Below are 27758 nucleotides of genomic sequence, written 5' to 3'. Positions count from 1 at the left end.
GCTATGCGTGTGGACAATATTACTCTAGAATAAGAGTTCTTTCTTCCAAATAACTTAATATACTTCCATTTGCATAGGGGGTGAATCAGAAATAATCAAACCATTTTTATTTGTATCTTTCTTTATTTCAAATGTTGTATGAGTAGATAAACCATTTAGAAAAACTCATCTCCATTTCATAAAGCATTTAATCTATACTGTACTCGTTCATTTTTTTTTTTATTGTTCTTACAGGATTGCTAATTTGCATGCTTCTTGAGGCAAGAATATATTGTATCCTATTTTCCTAGTGGTACTTCCTTTTGGTGCAGGGGGCTGGATGAGTAGTACAGGATCCCTCCACAGGCTGAATCGGGCAGTGTGTGATAGGATTGGGTCCTGTGCCACTTCTACTTGACCCACCACAAGATGGGGGGCCTGTGCTACCACCTATAGCCCCAGGCTGTCTCCAGCTGGTCCCCATGTGCATGGATCAGGCCCTGGGCCACTTCCGCACATTGATCTAGCAGGGCTTCCCACAGGTTTGGAAGTTTGGCAGCAGTGGAACAACAATTGTTGCTATTGCTCCCCTACCACTAAATGTTCAGATCTGTGGGGACTCCTGCAGGCTGAATGGCATGGCTCTGCAGGCTGCATCTAGCCCAAGGATTGGCAGTCGATTACCCCTGTATTATACAGCATTGTACACTCTGGCTTCAATAGATGATGTAGGCTGGCAAAGTAATAAACATAACAGGCGTGTGTTATAGGATATATGGCAAGGATTTTTTGGGTGATATCTTTTACTGGACAAACTGCATTGTTGGGGTTTAAGTTAGACAAACTTTTGAAAGCAACGTCTAAAAGCTTGTCTAACTATCTTGACTATACAGATAGTCCAATAAAAGATACTGCCAAAAAAATCCTTGCCTCTCTCATAATTTTTGGACCATCACAGCTATATCACCATGCTAACAATTCTATAGTATACAAGGCTTTTGTCTAGGCTGTAGCCACCCCTTTTCCCCTTCTGTTGTTAGGACTGGATTACTGTGAATGATCTTTAGTGGCCTTATCTCTCCACCTATTGAAAAAGAAATAGCTGCTAAAATGTATCTTTTGCGAATAGATTAGGTAGGTTGGAATTTAGGTTTACCAGGAACCCTTCATTCTGTCTTTTTGTTTTTTCTAGAGAGATGAATCTCATAGGAAACAAATACAAGAAATGAATAACCAGAAGGCTGCAAGCAAAATACAGGAGCTGGAAAAAGCAAAACATCATCTTGAGTTAGAAGTGTGTTTCAACAAGAAGCGCCTGGAAATGGAAACATTAGCCACGAAACAGGTCATCTTTAAAATGCGTTTTGCCCAATCAATCAGGTTTTAAATAAACCATTAAATAATTGTATAACTTTGTTGCTTCTTTTAAAAATAGTTTTTTCAAATGATCTTATGAAGACTGATATCCTATTTAGTCTCTGGAACCTGTTCTCTTATTAAATCAGCTGCTATTTAGGAGCTGAGCAGTAATAAAGTCATCTGTAGTCTATGTCAATGGTTCTCAAGCTTTTTAGATGTAAGGCACCCCTGGGAAAATGCCAGCTTTTAGTTTTCATTTATTGTTTGATTATGGAAAAATAATAGAACCGTTTTTGTTTTTTTTGTAAAGAACTCAGAGCACAGCAGGTTAGAATGTTTTTAACACTATGAATTCTTGTTTGAAATCTTTGGGTTTATTTTGTGAATCACATTTGCACACCTAACAGCGCAAACACTGCATGGCATCCTGCAACACCCTTAAAAAGATCTTGGGGCCACCCCATCTGCTGCAGCACTTAAGGTGGAGAATCACTTTTCTATGTAGTGATGACCACTTTGTTAATGTCCTTAACTTAGGAAATGTTAAACTCCCCAGAAGTGGTAGTTTCCTGCATAAGTGCAAGGACAGGTGCGCTTTTTCATGTTACATGCTTAGAAAAAGATCTCAGTGAGCAAGGTTACTTTCAAAATTGTTTCACAAGTTAAGCGTGAAAGGAGACTAAGTAAAGAATTCTTACTAAATAGAATAATTAGAACGTAACACCTTTGCATTGTGTTCTAGGTTAAATTTTCATATTTGTTACACCTTCATTATTTTCCAGGAAGGCAGTGCAAGTTTTTAATTTTTAAACGTGTGCAATGAAAAACAGCCATTTAAACATCTTAATTGAAAGAGGGAATGTTTTCTTCATTTCGGCTATCTTGGGCTGTGAATAGAGTCAACAATTATAGACATTTCAAAGAATACCAACATCACCTGTTACAGTCTACCTGTTATGTCTGCATGATTCTGTAATGAAAAAAATATAGCAGAACCACTGTAACTTTTACCCCGTTTCATCTGGGGTCAAAGTTAGAACAATTTAGTTAACTTATATTGCTACAGGATCACGTAGGTAACAGTTCGATTGTAACAGCTAATGCAGGCTCCCAAACAGTTGCTCCTTTTCTGCTTTTCAAGTGGTGTCTGTGTCACCAGTTTAAATACGAGATACTTCAGTGTATGCAGTAAAAAATTGTTGGAACTTTACAGTAATGAAACCTTTCCTGTATTGCAGTAGAAAGATCAGACCAGAATGAAATTGATCATAGAACACCTAAACACCAGCCAACCAAACAAACCAAAATGGGGAGGGGAATTTAATCCTCTGCTTATTTTAAAAATAAGTTAAAATGGATGGATCTGCTCCTTTTTCAGGCTCTAGAAGATCATACTATTCACCATGCCAAGATTCTTGAAGCTTTGGAGGCTGAAAAGCAGAAACTTTCCAAAGAAATACAAACTCTCCAGCATAATCATGGAAATGGGGATAAAAGTAAAACAAGTATGTTTGGGGAGTAATGTACTTTTACCTCATCATCCAATCCTGTTGTGGGGCATATGTCTTGTCTTCCAGCAACCAGATAAAGATGACATACCTCCTGGCAGAAAGAGTTATTTACATATTGTTGTGAGACCAGTGTAGTATCTCTCCTTGGTTGCAGGGGTGTAGGTTGTAGCTGTGTTGGTCTAAGGACATAGGCAGACAAGGTTCCTTGGGTGAATTTGATACCTTTTATTAGACCAACCCAAATAGTTGGAGAATAGTTATTAAGCAAGCTTTTGGGTTCAAAAAACCTTCGTCAGGCTAAGGAAACTTCAGCAGTGAAGAGCACACAGCAACTGCTGAAGCTTCCTTAGCCCGACGAAGGGTTTTTGAACCCAAAAGCTTGCTTAATAACTATTTTCCAACTATCTGGGTTGGTCTAATAAAAGATATCAAATTCACCCAAGGAACCTTGTCTGCCCATCTCCTTGGTTGCTACATTTTTGGTGATTTTTGGATCCTAGTAGATTATTGTTTTCCAACATTAGTACTGAATATTAGTCCCATTAGTACTGAAATTGCAAGATCTTTATTAGCTGGGATGTGATTTGAGACATGTGCCTGAGGCAGGGCCATGAGTACCGTTATGATCACATTTAGTAGGGCTCAGTGAACCACTAAGTTTATGTACCTACTGCTCTTCATCAGAGATTTTTCCATTATCTCACAGGATAAACTTTACTAGAAATAACAGAAAGTAGCACTTAGGAGACTGAAGACCAACAGAGAAGATTAAAATGTATTAGTATCTAATCAGTCCAGCATAAATATTTGACATGCTTTTAACTGGTGTCTCAGTTTTGAAATAGTCTGTGAAAGTGTTAACTGTCTTTTCATTTTATCAGGATATCGTAAATCCAGGGTATATTGTCTACTAAATTATTTTAGAGGTCTTCTTTTGTCAGTGTTTTTTTTTTTTTAATTTTGCTTTGCTATCTTTGATTATGTGAATGATGCATTTTGTATTTAGTTCAGCCAAACTGGAATTCCTTGAAACTCTCTGTGATGATCCAGGAAGCTAATACAATTGGTAGCAAATTAGGAACACACACAGTTTTTTGCAGGTGAGTATGTGAGTATTGGAGTTATCCAATTAATATGTAGTCTAATGTAGGGCATTTTTCAAAAACTAAACCATAAAACTTTGGCTATAGTGAGTTGATCTTTTGTGGGGTGGAGGAGGTGAGGCAGGGAATTGCTTGATGCTGTTAACTCAAACTTTTCCCCTAAATTAACTTCCCACCTTGAACTAAAATTATAACTGATTTTATCCTCTTTAAACTTGTAATCTATTTTGAGTAAACTGATTTATTATCAAATACAGATGTAAAAAGATAATTTTACATCTAAGACAAAATCAATCTAGGAGTCAGCATACCTATACTGGTATACCAGATTGGCAAAGTTCTCTTTGTATAAATACGACTAGGTGAAGCAGCCTTTGTACCAGTATAGCAATAGTACCACTATTTCCACTGGAATGAAACTAATCATAATCACTAGAAGTACAGTTTTGCTAGTATAACTACATCTACACTAGAAGTTATGCTGGCACAGCTATGTTACCCTCTTTACATCAATCAAAGAAGTCAACATTACAGATTTCTTCTATGGTTTATCAAGAGCCAGGATTGTACTTGTCATCTTAGAATTTCCCCCTTGGTACTGACTATAATACAAAGATATTTTCCTTTTAGGCTTTTTTTCCTTTACAAAACCAGAACCAACATTATTTTTATTGACTCCTTGGCACCAGGTGTTGTTTAATAAGATCAATTCTTTCAAAAATACTATTTCTATTACAGTGGGGCAAACTGTTTACTTAAGAACGATCCTTTAAAAACCTTTTAATCCTGGTCATTAAGGTTCAAGATTTCATTTTAATTTTAGACATGATGGAACAGACAAAGAAAGTGCCACTGGGCCTTCTGTTCAAGTGCAGGTTCGTAACCTGAAGCTGGGAATTGCAACTTTCTGGAGCTTGGAGAAGTTTGAGTATAAACTAGCAGCAATGAAAGAACTCTATGAGGTTTGTAACACTTGAAGAAAATCTTCATTAATCATAAAAGTTTAGCTTCCCATCTTGAACTAAAATTGTTTATTGATTCCTGTACTAGGAAACAGCAGAAGCATCTATAAGTTGTCAGATTTTAAGCAAGAAAATGCTGTGTAAGTGATTTTTATGTAGAGTGTAGAAAATCCTGAAGCCTGTATTTAGTTTTTACTCAGTTCTTCCTTGGGCAATGCACTTGTTTAGTAAGACACATGCCACCTTTTCTCAAGAAAACTGTGATTGTAAAAAGGCTCAACAGTTCTTCTCTTTTTCAGCTTTCCAGTGCTAATTTTATGAGATTTCTTTGGTACATAGAAAATATGAATTGAAGTTATAGGATTACTACTTATCACATTTATTAGTATACATTCTGAGGTGAAAGTGAATTTTGGACCATTCCTGCACTGTGGACAGTTGTCAAATGGGTCACAAAAACCCCTAAAGTAAATGGTTTATACTGTTTTTCAGTGAAAAATGCTTCAGATTTATATATATTCATTTTCCCTCCGCAATATCTATATTGCATAAAGCTTAGCTTTTTTCTTACCCATTTCTTCAACATCGCATAAAGTTCAGCAAAAATAGGTTAAAAAAAAAAGTGTTAAGAATTAGACAAAATATTGAGATGCTTTTTGTTTCAAAACCAAGTATCCTCAGTTAGCTCAGTAGTCAACTTGGAATTTGAAAAGGACATGACTTGAGTTTTGGAGCATTTTAAAAATAGAATCCTTACTAATAACTTGCACATTTCATTATTACTCAATTCTTCCTTATAACATGAGTAAAAGAGTTTTTTTTTCTCCCCCATTCCTAGAGTAATGGTAGTAGCAAGGCTGATGATATATTTTATGATCCTGCTGATGAATGGGAACCAGACCTCACAGCTACATCAGTTTCCTCCTTTTCTAGAGGAAGGTAAGTAATTTATTGAAGTCCTATTATTTTTTAATATTGTGTTTAAAAAACCTGTTTGCTTGTCTAATTAAATGTCTGAATAAACATGGTTGTGATCTATGACGTACAAGTATTGCTTTTTTTGTTTGCTTCATCACAGGACTAACTTTTAAATAATATAATATTACTTAGAGGAGGGGTAGAATCTCATTGCTGTACCTCAGTGAGGTGGGAAGGATCCTTTGCACTCATTTTGCCAATAGCGACAAGTGGAATTTTATGTATGGCAGAATAGCTACAGGTTGATATTGGCTCACATTAATAATTTTGCTGTTATGAATATATGGTGCATTTTGTATATTTCCTTAAAAAAATTTAATTGCTATGTTTTTTTTTTTTAAATGAGATATAAAGGAGGCTTGAAAGCTGTGGAGATTTTAAACATGAAGGAGAGAGAAGCTTTTTCCTAGCTTAGTTGTCTTGTATGTCATGTGTAGAATCTCACCCCCTATTGACATGGATATGCTGGCAGAAGTCCTGGTGGAGCTGCAGCTTGAACGGTCCATAACCTTTTGTCAGTGTAACTTACTGCATTTAGAAAACTGGTATAACTATATACTGCCAGGGAAACGCTTTTGATGGTATAAACTGAATCTGCTTGAAGGGTTTGCCAGTGTAGCAAAATTTTGTACAGTGTGGGCAAGACCTTAGAAATATCAACATCAAGACTTGCATACACAACTTGTCCCTTGCTTTTGGTTTCCTTTTAGAGCTATGTTGATATTGTGCTGGTGTAGCAGCGTCAGAGGTGTGAAGTAGTTTCATCTCTGACACAGAGCTGTGCCCGCCACAGCCACTACTGTGCAGGCAGATACAATCAAAAGTCACTCTTTTACCAGTGTTCATTTTGCTTGTTCCACTCATGGAGCCTAGTTTTCCTCTACCTAGGTGTAAAGTGAAGCTTTGTAGCTAGATGTTTCTTTCCCTTCAAAGCATCTAGATGTGCTCGGCCGGCATTTCTATACTGGTAAAAGCACTCTTGGGCCTTCTCTGCCCTTGGCTGGTTCTGCTGGCAGAAGTTCTGGTGGTAAGCAACAGCTGCTGCCACTGAGCTGCTGGAACATGTACACATGACATCCATGCACTGTGGAGGCTCTCCACAGTTCCCCTGTGGCTACTGTGCTGGCAGAGTATGAAGTGAACCTTGGGAAGTGTCAATATGCCACCCTCCAGATAGGGACAGAAACTTGTCACTTGGAAGAGGTGCTGTAACTGCTGGTGGGGGACTGCTGCCACAGATGAGCTTTGTGTATACATTCATTCAGAGTTGTACTGGTAAAATATTGTAGTATAGATTAGATGCTAGTTTCAGGCTTAACACTTATCTGAAGTAGATTTCTTACATAATTGACTGTTGACTAGGTAGAGGAAGCTAAGAAATTGTTTGAGGAGTGTCTAAGTGAATCTTGCTGAACTACCAATCAATTAATTCTCAAGGTAAGCACCATTTTAGACAAGCCTTTAGAAGCTCCAGACAGGTGAACTAAGATAGTGAAGACAAGGATGAACCTTATAATTATAAAAGCCTCCCAAACTCTACTTCCAGCTCTGACAGAAGTATTCATTTAACAGCTGCTTAACGCAAATGGAAAAAAGAAGTCTGAATAGAAACTGCCTGAGTTATCAGTTTATCTTTCTTATGTATCTGCAGCATCCTAAATTTTCTAGGTATCCACCCAGTCATAAGATTGCAAGGAATATCAAGAGTTATCTCATTCAATCCATTCCTCAGATGCAGGATCTAATATTTCTAAAACATCCTAACCAGATTCCTGTTCAGACTGTTCTTGAAAATTTCCAGTGAAGGAGATTCCATATAATGGATTCCATGATGTCTACCAGGGGGAAATAGGAATAACAGACTGAATTTTTAATGGCATAAATACATAGATTTTTTTTTTTTTTAATGGTCCCCCAGAAAATTTCAGGCCACATTCATACATAAAGAAAAACTAAGAAAAGGCATGTTTTTTCTTCTTTACAGATTGCCTGTAATTGCAGGATTAGTGTATAATGTGTGTGTGCATGCGCGTGTGCGTCTTAATAGCTTTTTCAATGGGAATAGTGATTAAAATTTTACTGTCAAGTAAATATTAAATCTAATACTAGAATATTTACCATGTGTATATATAGAAAATCAAAAACACCAAAAGTACATTAGGACTAAATAGATTCAATTTTTCCCCTCAAATCATGTTTCTAGGTGGTAGCATTACAGAATAAGGCGTCTGGCTGGTTTTGAAGGCTTTTTTTGTACACTTCTGTAATTTAAAAGCGTCATTTTAAAGAGTAAATTGCAGCTGAGATGAGACCTTGTATGTGAAGTTCTAGCCTTGTAACACTGTTTACGACTGAATTGCAAACCTCCTGCAAATGGTATTTATAATGGAAATGCTGACAGATCCTTAATTATAGCTTTGCTACTGGGCACCAATATGGTACTGTTATTCTGCAGTAAAGCAGTTTGATTCAGCTGATTGTAAATTTTTGATATGTGCTGCTGACAGTTCAAAGTAAATTCTACTCCAGGGTTAAATAAAAATTGTTTGAAAGGAATCTGACGGGCATTTCTTTATTTTTAGTCTAAATATTGTTTTAACAATAGAATAGTGTTGGAACAGTAATAGGTTTTCTGCTCCAAAGCTGAGTTCTGAACAATAATGAAATTATATTTTTCTGTACTATGAGATGCAGGAGTTATTTGTTTTTGTTCTGTTTGTTTAAACATTATGCTCTTTAAAAGTGAGCTGAAAGAAAAGACTGCTTCACTGTAAATATCTGAAATTGGGGTTACCTTTAATAATTGATTGACATTGCAAACATTGCTAAATGTCAAATGATGGGGAAAATTGTATTGTATTCCAGATCCTGATTTAGCAGTTCGCGATGTTAATGACCACAGTGTGGGGAGGGAAGAGAATTTTGAATCTCATAGAATGGATAGCAAATAAAAGGAGAATGACTCTTCAGATCGCTCATTTTAAAATATATTGATGTAGCTTGTTAGCAGTTCCTCTGGTTTTTTTGGCCTTTTAAAAATGAAGCTGGTTGGATGACTGTATGAAATTTATTTTCTTATTTCCAGTAGGTTAGCCAGACAGGGTCCAGAAAGGTCAGCTTTTTTCTGTAAGGAGCTCTGAGGAAGGAAGCAATCCTTTGTTTCTCAGGGTCTAGAGAGGAAGAATAGTCCATTAGTTAGAGCAGGGATGGCCGCCCTATGGCAAGTGTGCCAGAAGTGCCACGGAGTAGGGAACACAATAGCAGGTAGGGAAGGAAGCAGAAAGCAGAGCAGCAGAAGGGGATTAGAGTGGCACTTAGGAAGGGCATGGGGCTTACCTTGTGGCATACCTACCAAAATGGTTGGCCTCTACTGAGTGAGAGTGCAAGGCTAGGCCTGGGGAGACATGAATTCAAGACTTTGCTCTACCACAAACTTTCTCCCCGAGTTGAGGCGCTTATAACCTCCCTGCGTGTGTCCACACATGCAGGCATGTGCACTTGCAGCAGCTCAAATAGGAGCAGCACAAATTTGTGCTGGGGATTTGTACCTCGGCACATGTGCTTGAACATGCACTTTGGTGTGGGGCAAGTTGTGCTGCTTGAGGCAAGCTGATCCTGCCTAGCACCTACCAGATCTGCAGTCAGGGGTAGCCGAAGGCTGGGTCCAGCACCTCAGTAGTATAAAAAGCTGCCCTGGCAAGCAGCTCAGGACTACTTGCTCTTAGGAACTGTTAAGGCCCGACCAGTTGACATATGGGGACACTAGCCCCCTGTGCCAGCTGGACTGCTGCAGGCAGCCCTGCTTAGAGTGGTCCCTGCAGCCCCTACCAACTGCAGCAGTCTGGCAGTGGGGGCTGCTGCCTGGCTGTGACCTGCTGCCACCTACAACAGCATCTGCCCCCTTGGACCTGCAGCCCCATGTCTGCATGCCTTTCAGACCTGGGTGGGGACTGCATGGCTGTCTGGGCTGTGGCATGGGCCCTGCAGTAGAGCCAGCTGCCATTGGGCTGTGGCTGCACGGTTGGCCTTTGTGCAGCACTGCTGCCATGTGTGCCCCCACCCTGCCATCTAGGCAGCTATTGCCTGGAAGATGTACTCATTGTGGTGGCCCATTTTGAACGGTCAAAGCATGTCCTCTTGGCCCCAAATGGCCAGGAGGTCATCCACCTCATTTGCCCTCTAGCTGGGTCCCCAGTGCCAGCCCTGAGCAGGCTCCTCTGCCTGAGCCCTGCCACTTGCCTCAGTAGCAGAGATCCTGGTGTTCCCTGGTTAAAAATTGCAAATTATCTGATAATAAATCCAAAATTTGCTCTTTAAAATACCTAAAAAGCTATATTCTTCCAAGATTAAAATGAAACACCACTAGAAAGAGAGAGAGATCAGGTGAGCAATGTTTTATTGATATATTTACCATTTTAAAACAAGTAGGAAGCCTACCAGTGCCTCTATCATCATAATAAAATAAATTCTAAATATCTATATGCTTTGGTGTTTGCTCTTGGTTTTTTATCAAAGAAAAATCAGAGCTCCTCTGACTCCTTTGCTAATCAGGATGTGGAGACAGCTGGCCCTGCAGCCACAGCTCCTGCCAGTAAGTCCCATCCTTTCTGGCAGCTGGGCACACAGGGTGTGAGATGTGTGTGTGTGTGTGGGGGGGTGGTTTGCAGAGGGGTGAGAAGGGGTAGTGGGGTTTGTGGGTCTGTGGGGGTGTGTGGGGGGTGTGGGTATAGGGGGATTTGGGGTTTGCTTGGTTGTGAGGGATTTGTGGGTGGGTTTGTGGGTGTCGTGTTTGGAAGGGACCACCACACGCCTGCCACCTGCCCCCTGTGGTGCTGGCAGCAGCAGCCAGTGGGGCCATTGGAGCCATGGCCTGGCTGCAGGCACAAACCTGTGGAGTTGTAGTGCTGCCTCACCCAAGGTCTGTATGTGCTGAACGGACCCAACCCGGCCTGGCTTGCCCCAATACTGCATGGCTTTGGACAAGAGCTGCGACTGGTGGCAGGATCCTACCAGTCCTGGTCTTGTCTAAATCTGTACACTAGTGGGGCAGTTTGGGTCAGGTCAGTTTGTCACGTACAGACCCTGGGTCAGGCAGTGTTGTGCTGTGCTGAGCGGCTGGCTGCTGTGCTGCGCCGAGCGGCTGGCTGCTGCCGCCAGCACCAGGGTCTGTGCACTGTAGGGGGGTGGGTGGGGGTAGGCATGTGGCAGCCCCCCATGCACCCCCCTTCCCCACCCACACACCCCTACATACATATTTGCCAAGTACAGCGCCTGGGTCTGGGTCTGGGTCATGCTGCAGCCTTGACCTGCTCCTATTTGCCCCAGCATGCTGAGGCAGCAGGAGCACCATGGAGATGCTCTGGCCAGATGTCAAAGCATCTGTTTGCCTCAGGGCATGTTCCTGGACCGCACCCCACGCTGCTTTTTTTTCCACGGGTTTTTTGTGTTTTTTGGGGATGGGGTTTGATACCTGGATTTTGTAGAGTTGCAACATGCAGAACATTTTTCCATTCCCATATCCTTTTTTTTCCATCCCCACTAGTACAATTGTACCAATAGGAACTGTTCTGATGCAACTGTTTTGGTTGCTTTCTCCTGTTTAACTTTGTTTCATTCACAGTTTAAGTTGCAGCAAGTTAGCTAACCTGTATTGCTACAGGAGCAGGGGCATGCACATGTTACATGTGAAAACTGATGCATGCTCTAGAGCGGCAGCTTCCTCTCCCTTTTAAAAGAGGTTAAAAATTATATTTGTCCATATCCTCTGACTCAGTTCTTCATTGGAAAAACAGACAGAATTGAATTTCCCTATTTTGAGGAAAATAAAAGTTCTTTCTGCATCTCTAAGTTTAATTCTTTGAGCTTGCCTCAATCTAAGGTCAGTGTCCAAGATAAAGCCAGGTCCTTTTACATTCTTCATTGTTACAGCAGTAGCATATTTGATCTACCTGAGTAGCACCACAATCTTCATATTGTTAATGGAGGGCATTATTCTGTTTAAGTGACTGAAAGAAAACCTGGTATTCATAAACCTCATACATTTCAAGCTACCTAAATTGCTAAGAAGAACATGTTATAAGTGAAAGAGCGTGTTTTGCCTAGTCTGCATGGACTGTGGCCAGATCAGTCTGGTGCTTAGAAGTTTCCAACCCACCTGATGGCAGAACGAAGAATAGAAGCATCCAATATTGTTTCTTTCTGTCCCTATCTGTGCTAAGAGGGAATCTAGAGTTTACTTTTCACCAATCTGTGCAAAAATTACAATTGGATTGCCACGTGTCAGTTGCCACGTTAGCTAGTGCATGTGTGTGTTTGCACATGCACATGCACACACGTATATATTTAAAACAAAACAACAAAGGTTTTCATAAACTCAAGACCTCAGTGTTTAGTGCAGTTTCATTTAGATTATGAACAAAGATTTGTACTCAGCAATTACAGAAAGAGAATGATGTACATATTAATCTGACTTTGTATTTGGTGACGGGGTTAGGACAGTTGCATCAAATCCTAAGAATTCTGGGATTGAAGGTGATGGGACTTGTATGTAGGAAGTTAATATATGCTAACACATTCATTTGGATGATTAGGAATTGGACTTGGATGAAGGAGTCTTTTGTGGGAGCCAGAATTTTGCTTATTTTGATTGGCCATCAAGCTCATCCTTCATGACAAATTCAAGGGAATATATAGAATGTGTATTTTAGTTACTAGTTAGTGGTCTTCAGGTTTTGTAAGATGTAGCTCTGACTCAAATGGACGTACAATAATTTACTCAACTGACAATCTGCCCTGATCATTATTTCTTGGGTCAAATCGCATGTTAGAGGGCAATATTCACTACATTCAGTAGTTATTGGTACATGAGGAGTCTGCTCTGTATTACTCCAACTACTAAAAGGAAAATGAGGCAATTTTTACTGCCCTTATGAGCAAATGTAAAGTGATGAATTTAAAGACCTGTCCATCATGTGTTTTCTCTACCACCATTCTTTTTTTTTTTTTTTTCTAGGAGCAGAAGTTTCATGAAGAATCGAAGAATTTCTGATTGTCTGTCTGGCATAAAAATGCATCCAATCCAGAACCTACACATTTCACAGTTATCAGGTATTTTTTTTAAATTTTATACAGCAGATTACCTTATTTAATACTGAAAAGATGGGACCTCATTGTTTATTAATGAAAAAATATGCAGTTTAATAATTCAATAATTTGCCTGATTGAAAAGAAAATAGGAAACATGATGCTTTACAAAAGAGATTTTATATCTTTTATAATGGGTGTTAGGCTGCTTGTTGGCAGGTCTTTATGGGATTTTTTGCCTAAATCTGTCCCATGTCTATATAATATAATCCTTTTTAACAGTGCAGGTTAACTTGGATGATGCTGTTATATAGCTCCATCTGATAGTTACTTTCGATTTATATCATTTGAGACATTACTAATCTTATCTGCAATTGTTTTTGCTGTCAGTTAAATGATGAAAATTTGGAAACGTTTAAAAATGTGTGGAAAGTTTTTGTTTTTTGTTTTTTTTGTCTTTTTTTTCTTAAATATAAAACTACTTGAACGTCCTAAAAAATTTTTCATTTTTCTTTACATGGTCATTTAAGGTCAGTTATTTTATTATTTTGTTGTGTATACTTAATTGCAAGTGGAAAGGAAAGTTTTGTTATTTGCTTTTTATTTTCATTATCTTAGCTGAATTAAGAAAACATACGTTTTTCTATATAAATATTTTTATCAATTGAAAAATGCATGTATTTTAATTTTTCTAACCATTTTCATACTTCAGTAGCTTAGATAGCGACAAAAGGGAATAACATAAAATTGTTATGACAAGGGATTCTCTCTCAGACCCAATGCTGTATGCAAGGAATTTCTGATTCTTTTTCTTTTTTTAATACAGGTTCATTGAATAAAAGCAGAAGTATGTGTTCAAATCCTTCTGAATTATTTCTACCTGGAATTTGCAAAGAATTAATTGGCTTGGCTTTGGATATACTAAGACAAAATCAAGAAGAAGAAAGGAGTATAGCAGATAGTCTCCTAACTAATTTGTTTACAATTCATACTGAAGTAACTTCCATTTCAAAAGCCTATAAACAGCAAGATGAAGAAAGTCAAGAGAATTGTAAGCTTACTGTGTCTTAACAAGCAAGATCTTCCATACCATTTATTTTGTGGTGCATTTTATTGCTTTGTATCTACTTTACATTATTATTATTAGTAGTAATTATAAAAGGATCTTGCTTTTCCTTCTCATTAATCTGCTATTTCTTTTATAGTGTTTTCTCTTGATCGTGGTACTCAGACCTGCAGCATCAGAATTACCTCTGCTTTTGAACAGCTTGTTGTTCTAACAAAGCATTGGCTTAATAATTTCCAAAAGTGCACTGATTCAGTAACAATTGAAGAATTGAGACAGGAAATAAAAAACTTGGGAGGTTATTTACAATTACTACTGCAGGTAAACTATATTTTCTATGAACAGAAAGAAGAAAATACATTTTAGAAATGTGTGCACAGTGTTATAGTGTTAACTATAGGCTTTTCAATAGCAGTCTGGTGCCTACCTGATACACATCTATACATCTAAGCACCTCTTCAGGTCATGCTCAACTTACAAATGACAAACTTAAATGTGTAATATTTTATAACTTGCCCTTTATCACTGTCTGTTTAGTGCCATCCTATGTAAACTTTCTGGCAACTGTATTTTATACCTATTGGTTCCGTTTCCTCTAATTAGGGGTGCATCTACTCTAGACATTTACTGTGGAGTAGACTAGCTCTGCAGTAAATGTCTTGTGTCTACACACACAGAACTATTAGGCTGGAGTACACTAATAGCTGAGCGTTTTTTACTCTGCAGCAGTGCACATGTAGACACTGACACACAACTAGTTGGGGCATGAAGGTGCTTCAGTGTGGGAGGTGCCTGCTGGGTAGCCCTGCACTGAAGCACCGTTGTGCCCCAGCTAGCCCCTCCGCAACACATTGAACTGGGTCAGAGCAGCACTGACCTGGCAGACTGCCCCCTTAGCCCCCTGGATCCTCTGCCAGCTGGTGCTGCTCCAACCTGGCTTAATGGGCTTTGGTCCCAGGTGCACATGTATATGTGGTGCCCAGGAGCAATAAACTCTGGTGCACTAAGCACTGGAGTGTATTGCTCTGCAATAATATACATGTGTAGATGCATAATTCTGTAGTGCACTAGTAAGTTTTTCTCTCTCTAGTGTAAATATTTTATTCCATTTTAGTTGAGATAATTGAGTCATTGATTTGTAATAAATAATGTTCATAACCATTTCAGTATAGTTTCAAGACCTGTTGTATGTATGAAGTTAAAAATATTTGCACTTTCACCACAGAATTTTCCTATCTAAATGATTAATCTGTTTTCATTGCTCAGGGTTGTTGTTCAGATATACCTTCAATGGTAAGCGAAGCTCAGAACAAAATAATACAAACAGTGAAACAAGTAGCAAAACATGTGGGACACTTGGTAGCACTCGCAGGATCTGATTTATACTTTTCTGAAGAGAACAAAGATGACACAACCAGCATACAGGTAAAAACAGCAGGTTGTTGGAAACAGCAACTTCTAAGATTAGTACTGGAGAAATGTTTATACATGATGACTACTTCATAGGATTAATGCCAAAATAAAGAATATACTTTTATATTAATTGTTTGTGTTAATATTTTCAAATATTAATGTCCTAATACTCACATTTTCATAGTTATACAGAGTTATTGCATTGGATTTAATCTCTGTCCCCACAATGTAGTATGTATCTATAACACAGAATTTGGTCTTGGATAGCATCTTGGTAACTCAATTAAACTTTTTTTTTCAACTTAAATGTTGTTTATAAGCCTACATGCTTGTTTTAATTATACATACAAAAGTTACAATGTTTTAATTATACCCTTATGGTAAAAGTGAATGGAACTGTGGATGCAGCTGCACTGCTAAAAAAGAAACCCATACATCAGTATAACCCATTCCCATAAGCTATGCCAGTATAAACACCTTCTGTTCTGTGCTTATGTAAGCTGTATCCATACTAGGGTCATAACAATAAAACCAAAAAGCATGCCTCTAACCAACAGTTGTCCGTACACAATTCCTGTAGTCCAGGTCACAGTGCATTGACAGCTGTAGTACAATTGTTTTGTGTTCACACTAATTGCTGGGTACTAGAAATTTTTTTATTAAGAGAAGAATATCGTATCAGTAGAGCTAAGCGTGTGGCATTTTGATGTTCTTCTTTCTTAAAAATATACAGAGCGAAGTCATTTTCTTTCAGTTTGAGTCTGTCATTGATATTTTCACTGTAACAATTTGAATATTTTGTCTATTACATGAGCATTAATGTTTTGAACTCTTTTTCTAAAGAGAGATTTTATACTTGCCATTTATGGTGGTGTAGTCTCAGGATTGGAGTTTGTTTTGGCTTCTGTACAGAACAAAACAAGGGAAATGCAGAAAGAACTTTTGAAGCAGTATCCAAAAAATGAGGTGAGTAATGAAAGCAAAGAGTTTTGAGATTATATTTTTTGTTTCTTTGTTTTGTTTTTTTTAGTAGTGTGTGGCTTGAGGGACAGAGGTTAGTGACATCCACAGGCCTGTTAACCTGTTCTGGGCTAGAAATTTACACTATGGCTTGGGAAGTCTTGGGAGCTACTTTATGAAAAGATGTGGACAAATTGGAGAGAGTTCAGCAGGGGCAACAGAAATAGTTAGGGGGCTGCGGCATGATTTATGATGAGAGGCTGAGGGAACGGGCCTTTAGTCTGGAGAAGAGAAGACTGAGAGGGCTGTTTGCAGAGGTGGAAAAAAGAACCAAACAAACATGCTTTACTGGAAGCAGCAGCGCATTACTTTGCCCCGGCTCTGTAACATCCGTATAGATTGGGCGCTTCAGTGGGTCTTTTTGGTGCTTTTATCTAAAACTTATTCAATCAGCTATTAGATAAAAGTGCCAAAAAAGCCCCACTAAAGCACCTGATCTATATGAGCTAGGTCCAACTAAAGTGCTACCTTTTCTGGGCACATGCAGGGCTTGATGCAGAAATGTGCTAAATTTAAAGTAAAGCCCCAGTTTTTGTTTTTTTTGTGGGTTTGGTTTTTTTTAACTTCTGCAAGCATCCATTGAGAACAGTGTAGCTCTTACCTCTTTGGAACCACCCTTCAAGTAGCTGGAGGCTGCTACTAAATCCCCTCTCAGTCTTCTCTTCTCCAGACTAAATAAGGCCAGTTCCCTCACCTTCTCATCATTCCAGCCCCCTAATCATTTTTGTTGCCACCGTTGCACTCTCTCTAACTTGTCCACGTTCTTTCTATAGTGTGGTGCCCAAAACTGAACACAATACTCCAGATGTGGCCTCACCAGTATGAAATGGAAGGGAATAATTGCTTCCCTTGATCTGCTGGGAACCCTCCTACTAATGCATCCCAGTATGCCGTTAGCCTTCTTTGCAACAAGCACTTTTGGCTTATACCCACTTTGTCGGTCGCGGATGGGTGATGGGTTGGGGGTGTGGATGGGACTGTTCCGTCCTAAATAAAGGACTTTGAATTTGTCCTTATTGAATTTCATGAGATTTCCTTTGGTCCAGTCCTCCAATTTGTCAAGGTTTCTCTCAATCCTAGCCCTCCCCTCCAGTGTATCTACTAGTCTTTCTAGCATGGTGTCATCTGCAAACTTGCTGAGGGTGCATTCCATCTCATCTTCCAGGTCATAGATGAAGATATTGAACAAAACCAGCCCCACGACTGATCCCTGGGGGGCACTCCCCTTGATATCTAGTTGGCAGCTGGTATCAGGCTGTTAATTTCTACTCTTTGAGCCTGATGATCCAGTCAGTTTTTTATCCATCTTGCAGTCCATGAGTGTACCGTTATGGGCAGGCAGAACAATTTTACAGATTTAAAAAGACGGAGGGGGCTTATCATGCATCAAACTTATCAGTTATGCTGTTTTCGTGATGTATTTATCCTACACTAAGTGGAAGGTAACTGCAGCATTAAGGCAGGCTTTCCATTCAGGGCTAAACTGCCCCAACATATCTTCTACTTATTGTAAAATAGACTTGCCACACAAAACAGTTATAGTGGATCATATGCATTTCCCAAACACTCTCTATTTGGCATAGTTGTTCGTGGTGCCCATCCATAACCCTTATCTCCTCATGGGTAACTACACTCTCAAAAAGAGATTCTCTCTCTGTTACTCTTTTTCTGAAGAAATGTTGGAGTTACTGACTATACTTACAGATTCATGGGTGATTGGTAGGGGTCTGCTGAACTCAAGGAGGCAGCTGACTGATTTTTGTGGGCAAATCCCGGGGCTGGTTGCCTTTTTCATGGGCGGATTGTAGCAGGGCCACCCTCACATCTCTGACCGAGGGGCTTCGGCAGTCCTGCAGTTCTCCACAGATTGCTACATGGCCAGAAACTGCAGCTTAATTACCCTGATTAAGCCTGGGGAAGCTATTAATACATGTGTTGTTAAGCATGGATTAATGGCCTCTCTGGGCTTAATTGGGGTAATTAAGCTGCAGTTTTGGACCATCACCGAGTGGCAGGCTCTGTAATTTTGGTGGCCTTACTGCAAAAACAAATAAAAAAAACTTATCACTGAGCAGACAAAAGGGCACGAAGCCCTCCATTCTTGGAGCACAGGGCAGAGGCAGTGGAGGAGGGGGTAAGTGCTGCTCGCAGCAAAAGGCACAGATGCTGCAGGTAGCTACTGCCTTCATCCTCCACATCTCCTTCTGTAAGTAGCCCTGCCTCAGCTTTCTCCCTGTCCCCTGCCCTCCCCCTCCCTCCCCACATGTGCTCCATCCAAGAGTGCAGGACTTCTGCTTCCTGGTAAGCATTTTTTTTCATGGAGCCCACCTAAATTTGCAGTTTTTGCATAAATTGTGCAATCATAAATTCAGTAGGTCCCTTGTGATTGGCACAGTCACAGTGGACTGTAGAAGGCTAACAAAGCCAGTAGCAATGAAACTTTGCTAAGTCATCCAGGACCAAGGGATTTTTGTGGGTGATATCTTTTACTGGATCAACTGTATAGTTGGGAGGGAGATAGACAAGCTTTCAACTTCCTCAGGTCTCTCTTTCCTGTAACTATGTACCCAAAAGCTTGTCTATATACAGTAAAAGCTGTGTTAACTGGCATGAGTGGGGTAAATGGGGTGCTGGACATCTAAAAACTCTGGTTATCTGAGGCAGGGATTTTCAACCTTTTTGAAAACCCCTGGGGGGAAGGGGGTGGCAGCGGTGGCTGCACATGGAGCTAGGGGTGAGGTGGGGGGGGAGGGGGGTGGTTGCCGTCGCTGCATGCAAGCTTCCCTCCCTCCCCTGCATACAGTGAGCCGGCCAGAAATTCCAGTTAATAGAGTATTCCGGATAGTCGAATGTTGTTAACACACAGCTTTTACTGTATTTTCTAATTATACAGCTGGCCCATAAAAGATATTATCCACAAAAATCTTTGCCTTAAACTGTTCTTGGACCATCACAGCTATGTTGTCATCCCAACTTTACTGAATCATCTGAACTTTGATCCCAAATGAAGCAGGGCTGAAGTTGAAATTACACTTGTATCTCTACAAAATCATGAAGATACTGGTTTGTAACAGTTTGTATCACTTTGGTAGTGATATAATTGTTACATCAGTCTATACCTTTAAGGACCTGTGTCTGGTTACTCGTAGAGCAAAATCTAAAATTTGTAAAACTGGTTATATGGCTTGTTTAATCTATTGCATATGGATCCTCAAAAGAAGTCTCATGAAGTTCAATAAGGACAAGACCAAAGTTCTACACTTAGGATGGAATAATCCCATGCACTGCTACGGCCTGGGGACTGACTGGCTGAGCAGCAGCTCTGCAGAAAAGGACCTGGGGGTTACAGTGGACAATAAGATGGATATAAGCCAAAAGTGTTTGTTGCAAAGAAGGCTAATGGCTTACTGGGCTGCATTGATAGGAGCATTGCCAGCAGATCGAGGGAAGTGATTATTCCGCTCTATTCTGCACTGGTAGGCCACATCTGGAGTACTGTGTCCAGTTTTGGCTCCCCCCGCTATAGAAAGGATGTGGACAAATTGGAGAGAGTCTAGCAGAGGGCAGTGAAGGAAATTTGGGGGCTGGGGCACATGACTTATGGGGAGAGGCTGAGGAGGAGAAGAAACATATGGAGAGAAGGCTGAAAGGGAATTTGATAGTAACCTTCAGCTACCTGAAGGGTGGTTCCAAAGAGGATGGAGCAAGACTGTTCTTGGTGGTGACAGATGACACAAGGGACAGTGGTCTTAAGTTGCAGCAAGGGAGGTTTAGGTTGGATATTAGGAAAAACTTTCTCACTAGGAGGTAGTGAAGCACTGGAACAGGTTACCTAGAGAGGTGGTAGAAACTCTATCTTTGGAGGTTTTTTAAGGCCCAGCTCGATAAAGCCCAGGCTAGAACGATACCATTGGGGATAGTCCTGCTTTGTGCAGGGTGTTGGACTAGATCGGGGCAGGCAATTATTTTGGGCAGAGGGCAGCTTACAGAGTTTTGGCAAACCATCGTGGGCTGCATGACAGGCTCAGGGCAGATAAATATTAATTTTCTAAACTTTTTAGGGGCCCCGTAGTCCAGATAGAATGGCCTGGTGGGCCACATCTGGCCCCTGGGCTGCATTTTGCTCACCCCTGGACTAGATGATTTCCTGAGGTCCCTTGCAACCCTAATTTTCTATGATTGTGTGATTCATATGCAGTTAATGAAATCTGTAGATGGTTACTTTTTTTAAGACGGTCAAAGCATTATAGAAACTTCATTCTGTATTTATTGTTCTCTTCTAAGCAGTTTCTTTGTTAATCGTGCATATGCTGATCCTAGAATGGAGATTTATATTTTTGTTGTGGCTTTGAATAATGTATACAATATAACAACTAAAAATCTTTCTGTAGATTCAAAATCAAGTAAAGAATAATGCTCTTGCTTTGGCCATATCCCTTGAAATAACCCTATCAGACTGCAAAAAGGTAAGGGATGCCTTTCACAAAATTATATTACAGAAATTAAAGTTCAGCTTTAATTAAACGTTTAGCTTGAAAGGGGAGTAACATTTATTGCATGTGTGTTTTGTGGCAAAGTTAACTTTTCTGTAACTTTTTTCTTTTTTTATTCCTGATCTTTTATTTCTTTTTTGGTTATATAAATATAACTTCTCTATTTATTTGAACAAAAAATGATTAACTCTGGTCAGTTACAGTTTGCAAAATAACCCTCCAGTGTACATGAGTTATTTGATAGTGGTTGACAAAATAGTGGGGACCTGGGAAATACAATTTATTTACACTTTTAAAAAATCCTGATACTAGCAAGAAAACTAGGGATATATAGAGTCAGAAGTAAGCAGTTGTGGTTTAGAGACTAATACAGAAGTAGGGGTGGAAAAAGCCAGTCTTCAAAATGGAGAGAAAGTTTAAACAAGTGAACCAGGGTTCTGCGGTGGCCTGTTAATAGCCTAGAAAAAAGGTGACAGAATTTGGCAGAATTTGCTGATGGAAAATTGCAATCTAATTCAGACTCGAGATGGGATAACTGCCAGAGGGATTTAAGGTTTAGGCAACTGTATAACATGATGCAGGGTGAAATTTATCTTTAAACAATACGTGATATCACCAGTTGGAAGAAACCATTTGACTTGAATGCACATGATGTAGGTTTCTAAATTAACTTGAGGAGGAGACCTGGGAAGCCTATGATGTTTTTGTAGAGACATATATATGTGGTGTCACTTTGAACAATTCTGCAGTATCTCTTACATTGGAGAGATTGCATTGCAGCTGTAGTGATAAAGAATACGTAAAAAAAACAATCATAATGCAGAACTGTAGAGTACATAATATATGATAAACTTAAGACACATGTGAACCCTAAAATGTCTGTGAACTTCTCTCATATTAAATAGGTTTTTTTGAAGCCATGTATGAAATAATGTTAGTGCAGTCACTTCAAGACCATGGCTGCAATTGGTCAAACCTTACTTTTTAGCATTTTGGTTTGATGTTGAATCACAAAAGGAGTTATTGACCAAAATACCAGAGCTGTATACTAGTTGGATGTAAAAAAAAAATCGTGTTCTTACAGCTCCAGCTGATATTCATTGTAAGAATGCTAAAATTGCCATTTCTGCCAAAACTGTTTTTAATACATTTTCAACAATCCAATGTTCCTTATGTTTTGTCTTTCAGTGTTGCTGTGTTTTATTAGATTGGTGTGAGATTTGAAGCCATTATATTGGGGAGCTAACCATTAGGCATTACTGAGATATGTATATTGCAGTATACATTGCATGTATATTGAATTTACTGATATGTAAATTCATTGCTGTTTAATACAGAAAATAATGGGATTTCGATTAGTAGAAGAAGAGTCTGCCTTCCAGGAAATAATAAAAGCAACTAATCTTGCTGCAAAATATTTGGAATTGGAGCAGTGCATGGATAAAGTCTGTCAAATTGTTGTTTCTTCATTACAAGGTATTTAGTTGCATAACTATGTGTCTTACTGGAAAACTTTATACTAAAGAAGATCCTCACAGAGTGAGAGAGGTTAGTTTCTTTATGGTATGTATAGGATGCCAGATAGTGAGGGGTTACTTTAAACTGCTTGCTGGCTTGTTTGCTTGGCTTTTGCATATTGGTTATCCAAGTTTATTTTTCCTTTTTTCTTGGTATATTGCTGGAAGTCTCTTTTGAAGGACCTAGAGCCCTTTTTCAAACCTTACGTAGAGAAGCAAAGTGTTTTGAGTCTTGAATACCTAACAGAGGAATGATTAAGTTAAAGTCAGAATTGTCATAAATATTTTTGCCTATAAATGACCAAGATTTCATTTCCTTTATACATATTTGGGATGTCATCAATGTACTGGTTTCAGTTACTGGGAGCCTTTGCCTGGGGTCTGAGTCCCATGTACTTTTTTCCACTCCTCAGTTGATTCCTGATGTTGAAGTTTATTATACAGTCAATTTATTAACATCCTTTAAAGGATACAGAAGGCAGGATAGAGATGCACCTTAAAGACTAACTGAATTGGAGATGCATAAGCTTTTGTGAGCAAGAACTCATTTTATCAGATGCTATCCTGATGCATCATATCTACATGGGGACAGTTAAGGATCATCAACTAATAATGTACAGTCAGTTGACAATATTTAGATCCCTATGGGAATATTTTCATTTAGAATTAAAATGGCTGGAGGTTTCAGCTACAACTAACCTTTTACTATTTAATAGGAGCATGCAAGAGTTTTAACATATGTTTACATTCATTGCCTTCACCTCTTAATTGTTTGCCACATGTAGAGAAGCCCTAATTAGAATTAAAGAAGGGTGGATGGGTATGCACATACAGTATCGCAAAATATCAAAATTAATTCATTTTGTTTTTAATTTCCACAGGATCATATAGGAATACAGACCAGCTCAGAAGCTATACAGAAAAAATTTGCACCTTAGCTGGGTATTTTAATAATTACTGTAGTTTGTTTACCTTATCTTCTTCTACAAACAATCCTATCCATGAAATACCAAGGTCTTGTATGGTTGCTAATGAATTGGACTCTCTAGCTAAAGCACTCATTATCACTTTTGAACTTGGAGAAGGACAAAATTCACTGAAACCTCAGACTGCTTCTTTGCAAATGACTGAGTCTCAAGAAAAGCAGCCCGACAGAGGTGAAACTGAAGATACTTCAAAACAGAAGGTAGTTCCAAAGCCTGAATATAAACTTCAATCTTCATCTACCAGTTCAGCGGAGCTCTCACTCAGTGGGATACAATGGGTATAAACTGCTGCCTTAAGGCATATTGGATTCCCAAGTGTTGTTATAAGTAAATATTTCTTTGTTTCTTTCATGAAGGGATACAAGGAGAGCATACGGGTCTTTTGAGAAGGGGAAAATTATGTGTCATAGCAAGGTTAAATGTCTTGCAAATTTTATCTTGCAATTGTTCAGGGTTCTGAAAGTGGATGACATAGTTGACATGGTACCCTGAATTCCAGAAGAGCAAATATAACCCCAGAAGACATTTAGACTTGTCATAAGGAAACCTACTAAAGTTTGTATGTCTTTTGATGAAACCTACCTAAAACTATAGTAAAATTATAGAGTAACATATCAAAAGTAGTACAGGCAATTGATTAAATCTTAGTCTGAGGAAGGTATACAACTAAGTTCAAAAAATGCTTAGTGAGGCCAGCAAATTTAGTATTAAGAAATGACACACTTTTCACTCCTTTCTTTTCATTCTTTTTTTCCTCTCTCCCTTAAGTCATGGTGACCTGTGAAGGTTTTCCTGGCATCATTATTTTTGTCAACCTTAATATTTTTTAAAGAGGTTTTTATATTTATATTCTCAGGGAAAAAGTTATGAAAGACTATAAAAATATTGGCTATATACATTTAGGGGGATTGTTTTTAGATGTTTATAAACCCTTAAGGAATTTGGGTTAGTAAAGTGGTGATACGAGGTAACTTGAATGCAGCTCAATTGTAACCATTCATTCGGTTTATAGTGAGAACATCCCACACTTTTCTTGATGGGTTAAATCATTTTTAGTGCTACACATGGTGGCTTAGGAGCAAAACTCTTAAATATAGAAATAAGCCCACATGTGTAGTCTTAGAGATTTGCACAAATATACAGTCTCTATAGTTAAAATTAATATGTTCAGACTGAAGACTTAGGGCTAGGTAGAGCCTAACACTTTGTAGTCACATTGATAAGAGGAGAGGTTAAAAGGCACTGTGTCTAAATCTTCATGCTGCTGCAGGGCAGAATCTCAGCTCTTGTGCTCGGGGAATGTAAGGGCCCTGAATAAAATCCTTGACTACTGGTTAATAGCAAGATTCCTGCTGAATAAATGCTGCCCTTTGTCTAACACTTGTTCTGGATTTAAAGTGGGTTCTCTTCTCTCTCTACCAACCACTGGACTAGTCTGCCACACAAGTGGTGCTGGATCTGCCTTGGGTTCAGCTTTGGAAGCTTTGGTCAACCGCAGTCTGGGAGCAGTTGTGCTAATATTCAAGTATTTACAGGAATGCCATGGTGGGTGACTTAACATGTTTACTGTAGTGCTTATTTCTATATTCCTTTGCGGATTTAACTTGGCTGTGATCTGTTGCTAAGATAAAATGCAGAGATTTCATCTTCTGCCACTTTTACAGGCTATTATATATTTTATTTGTTACTTTTAAAATAGCTGCACTACTAGATGTAAAATGACATTCAATTTAGGCCACAAGTATCAGATTGCAAAGAAGCTTCCCTCTCTCTCTCCTTCCCCACTTTTGAGCTGGATGTAGTTAAGAAGCTATAGTACTTCTTTGTACAGTTAATAAAAACGGTTGTGAAAATTGAGAAGAATAATGCATGGTAGAAACATTTGGTTTTGAACATTGGGCACCAAGAGATTATATTACAACAAATTCTTATCTGAGCTCCTCATCTGCTCAGTGACATAGTACCATATGGAAAAGAGGGACATTTTTAGTCTAGAATCAAAACTAGCATCATCCTTTCCTGCTACTACTTACTCTTTGAAATATAAAACTTAATTTGCAATATATTATCACTTTTGATTTAAAAGTAGTCACCAGATCACTTTAATCGCTGTTCTTCTTTTCTCAGCCTTTCATTTGATTTTATTAATGAAAGTTTTATTTTGTTAAAGTGCAATAGACCACAAACAATACCATATAACTTGAAAAACAGTGGATGAAACTCTGGCCTCACTGAGGTCATTTGTACAACTCCTATTCAGTCAAGTCAGGAATTCACCAAACAGCAAAATGTGCACCAGAGATGGTCTTAGTTGAAGTCACCTGGGCTGAACACAGGGAGGCATTAATAGAAGGTAAAACATTTTTTCTCTTTGAATTGGATAGGTATGTTAAGGGTCATTTCAGTTGAGAGATTTATGTTTTTGGGCACCTGTACTGTTAAGTAAGCAAGGGAATACATAAGATCAGCCAGACTTTTTCCCAGTAAGAGGAAAAAATACATTTGCAGCCAATCCTGAAAGTCATCTTTCATTCAGTAAAAGATCTGCAGCAAGTAGAACACTTCATGACTCATAGAATTGGTTATAAACTATACTGAATAGAAAAATCACCTGCCTTGTCAGCTGGAAATTTTGTTTTTCTTCCTTATATACTCTGTATCTTAATTTAGAGACATCTAATTCAGTGGTTTTGGTAAGCACTGCGTAAACTATATTTCTGTGCCTTTTGCTATTGGGGGAAGCTTTCTTTCAGTAGTTATCCTTATTTAGTACTTTTCTTAAGTAATATAGCTTCATTTATTTTCCAGAAATGTTTTTCAGTGCAATTATGTTTTGTCAAAGTGTACATTTATCAGAAATGTTGACAAAAATACTGCAACTAACAATGTTACTCTGTCACACAAAATATGATGTTGCCTCAGTTTATCACTCCTGACTTCATTATAAAAGTATTTGGAAGTTTATTCATAGGTTGACAAAATAATCTTGGTTGTTAAGAACTTTTGGGCAGATTTTAAACACTTTGAAAAGTAAAGCCAAGCATTATATAATTATTTATACTGTTTAAAATGTGCTATTTTGTATTTGCTTGAATTCTGAAAAAATGTAAGTTGCTGTTCAGAATCATGTATTATACATGTAAAATGTTGTAAAAAGTAGATGCAAATTATGTAATTGACATCAAATTTGTCATAATTTTAAGACAACCATATCTCTTAGTTTTCTTTTTATGATTGTTCTGAAACTTATGCGTGATATACAAGCTGAAAGTATTAGTGTGTTTATAAAAATCAGAATTATTTTATCATAAAAGTAAACAAATACATTTTTGGAGGGTTTTGCATTTCTTTTCCCCTTGGCATGAACTTTCACATTGAAGCGAGCTGCTTTTGGTTTTATCCCTGTTTAAAATGCTAAGCATTGTCACACACAAGCAGGCTTGGGAAACTAGTTTTATGAACTACTGCAATATGTATTCTGATCTCATTGCAGTAATGTAACAATACATAAGATTTTAAAATCTCTGCAATGAAGATTACGGCCTTGTTCTAGTTCCAAGTGTTTCTCAAAAAGGTGCATCTAATGTGGTCCCTGTAGATATTTCTGGATGAGCATCTGTGCAGCTGATTAAATCCTTTGTTTAGCATCTTGATAATTAAAAGCCTCCCTCTGAAAAGAGAGAAAATCTCTTATTTAAAATGTTATAGTTGTCATATGCCATTATCAAGATAATTTTTGTTTTTATCTTTTTTTTTTTTTTTAAATCAGAACTCTAGGTCTGATGATTAACAAGTACCAAGCAGGAAGAAGCCAAATTGAAGTGTTTTAGAGTCTACTGTTGCTCAGCTTCTCTGAGTTTCAGGCCCAGTGTTTTAACTATTTCTTTTGAGGAAGACGGTTCTGCTCATGTAGCATCTCTAAAGAAGGCAGCTGCTCCATAGACCACTGACCACAGGGAAATGGAATTTTGGCCAATGCACTCCACCCTCTCTCTTCTAAGCACTAGTTTATAATTGCTGTTTTAACCTTAACTGATTATGTTAACTAAATCTGCTTCTGATCTCATTTACTTCAGATTGCTTCCCTTTTTACATTATACATCACTAAAGTACTTCACTCTTACAATATATATTGTGACTCTACATCATAGGAGTGAGCTAGTGCTCTCCTAACATATTGCATTAATACATCAACAAGCTAGCTGTGACTCCAGTAATATATTGGTGTAATATACCATCAGGGTTAGGTATATTTATAACTACATACTGGTCAATCTATTAATTCTGG

The 27758-nt window shown here is 38.5% G+C and overlaps 1 protein-coding gene across 2 annotated transcripts in view; it reads left to right on the top strand.

The window, feature by feature from the left end:
• Positions 1 to 26804, top strand: part of KIF14 (kinesin family member 14) — a 64019-nt gene extending 37215 nt beyond the window's left edge. For both annotated transcript variants that reach the window (XM_019491208.2, XM_059728442.1), the window contains 13 exons: positions 1172 to 1324; positions 2717 to 2843; positions 3856 to 3949; positions 4776 to 4914; positions 5753 to 5853; positions 12905 to 12999; positions 13802 to 14026; positions 14181 to 14362; positions 15308 to 15466; positions 16298 to 16420; positions 20866 to 20940; positions 22305 to 22443; positions 23366 to 26804. In XM_019491208.2, coding sequence (XP_019346753.2) covers positions 1172 to 1324; positions 2717 to 2843; positions 3856 to 3949; positions 4776 to 4914; positions 5753 to 5853; positions 12905 to 12999; positions 13802 to 14026; positions 14181 to 14362; positions 15308 to 15466; positions 16298 to 16420; positions 20866 to 20940; positions 22305 to 22443; positions 23366 to 23754 — 2001 coding nt within the window. In that variant the 3' untranslated portion in view covers positions 23755 to 26804. The remainder of the gene's footprint in view (positions 1 to 1171; positions 1325 to 2716; positions 2844 to 3855; positions 3950 to 4775; positions 4915 to 5752; positions 5854 to 12904; positions 13000 to 13801; positions 14027 to 14180; positions 14363 to 15307; positions 15467 to 16297; positions 16421 to 20865; positions 20941 to 22304; positions 22444 to 23365) is intronic.
• Positions 26805 to 27758: the final 954 nt, after the last annotated feature.

Source organism: Alligator mississippiensis, chromosome 5 (assembly GCF_030867095.1).
Source record: "Alligator mississippiensis isolate rAllMis1 chromosome 5, rAllMis1, whole genome shotgun sequence".
NCBI lineage: Eukaryota > Metazoa > Chordata > Crocodylia > Alligatoridae > Alligator > Alligator mississippiensis.
This window is presented reverse-complemented; position numbering and strand designations above follow the sequence as displayed.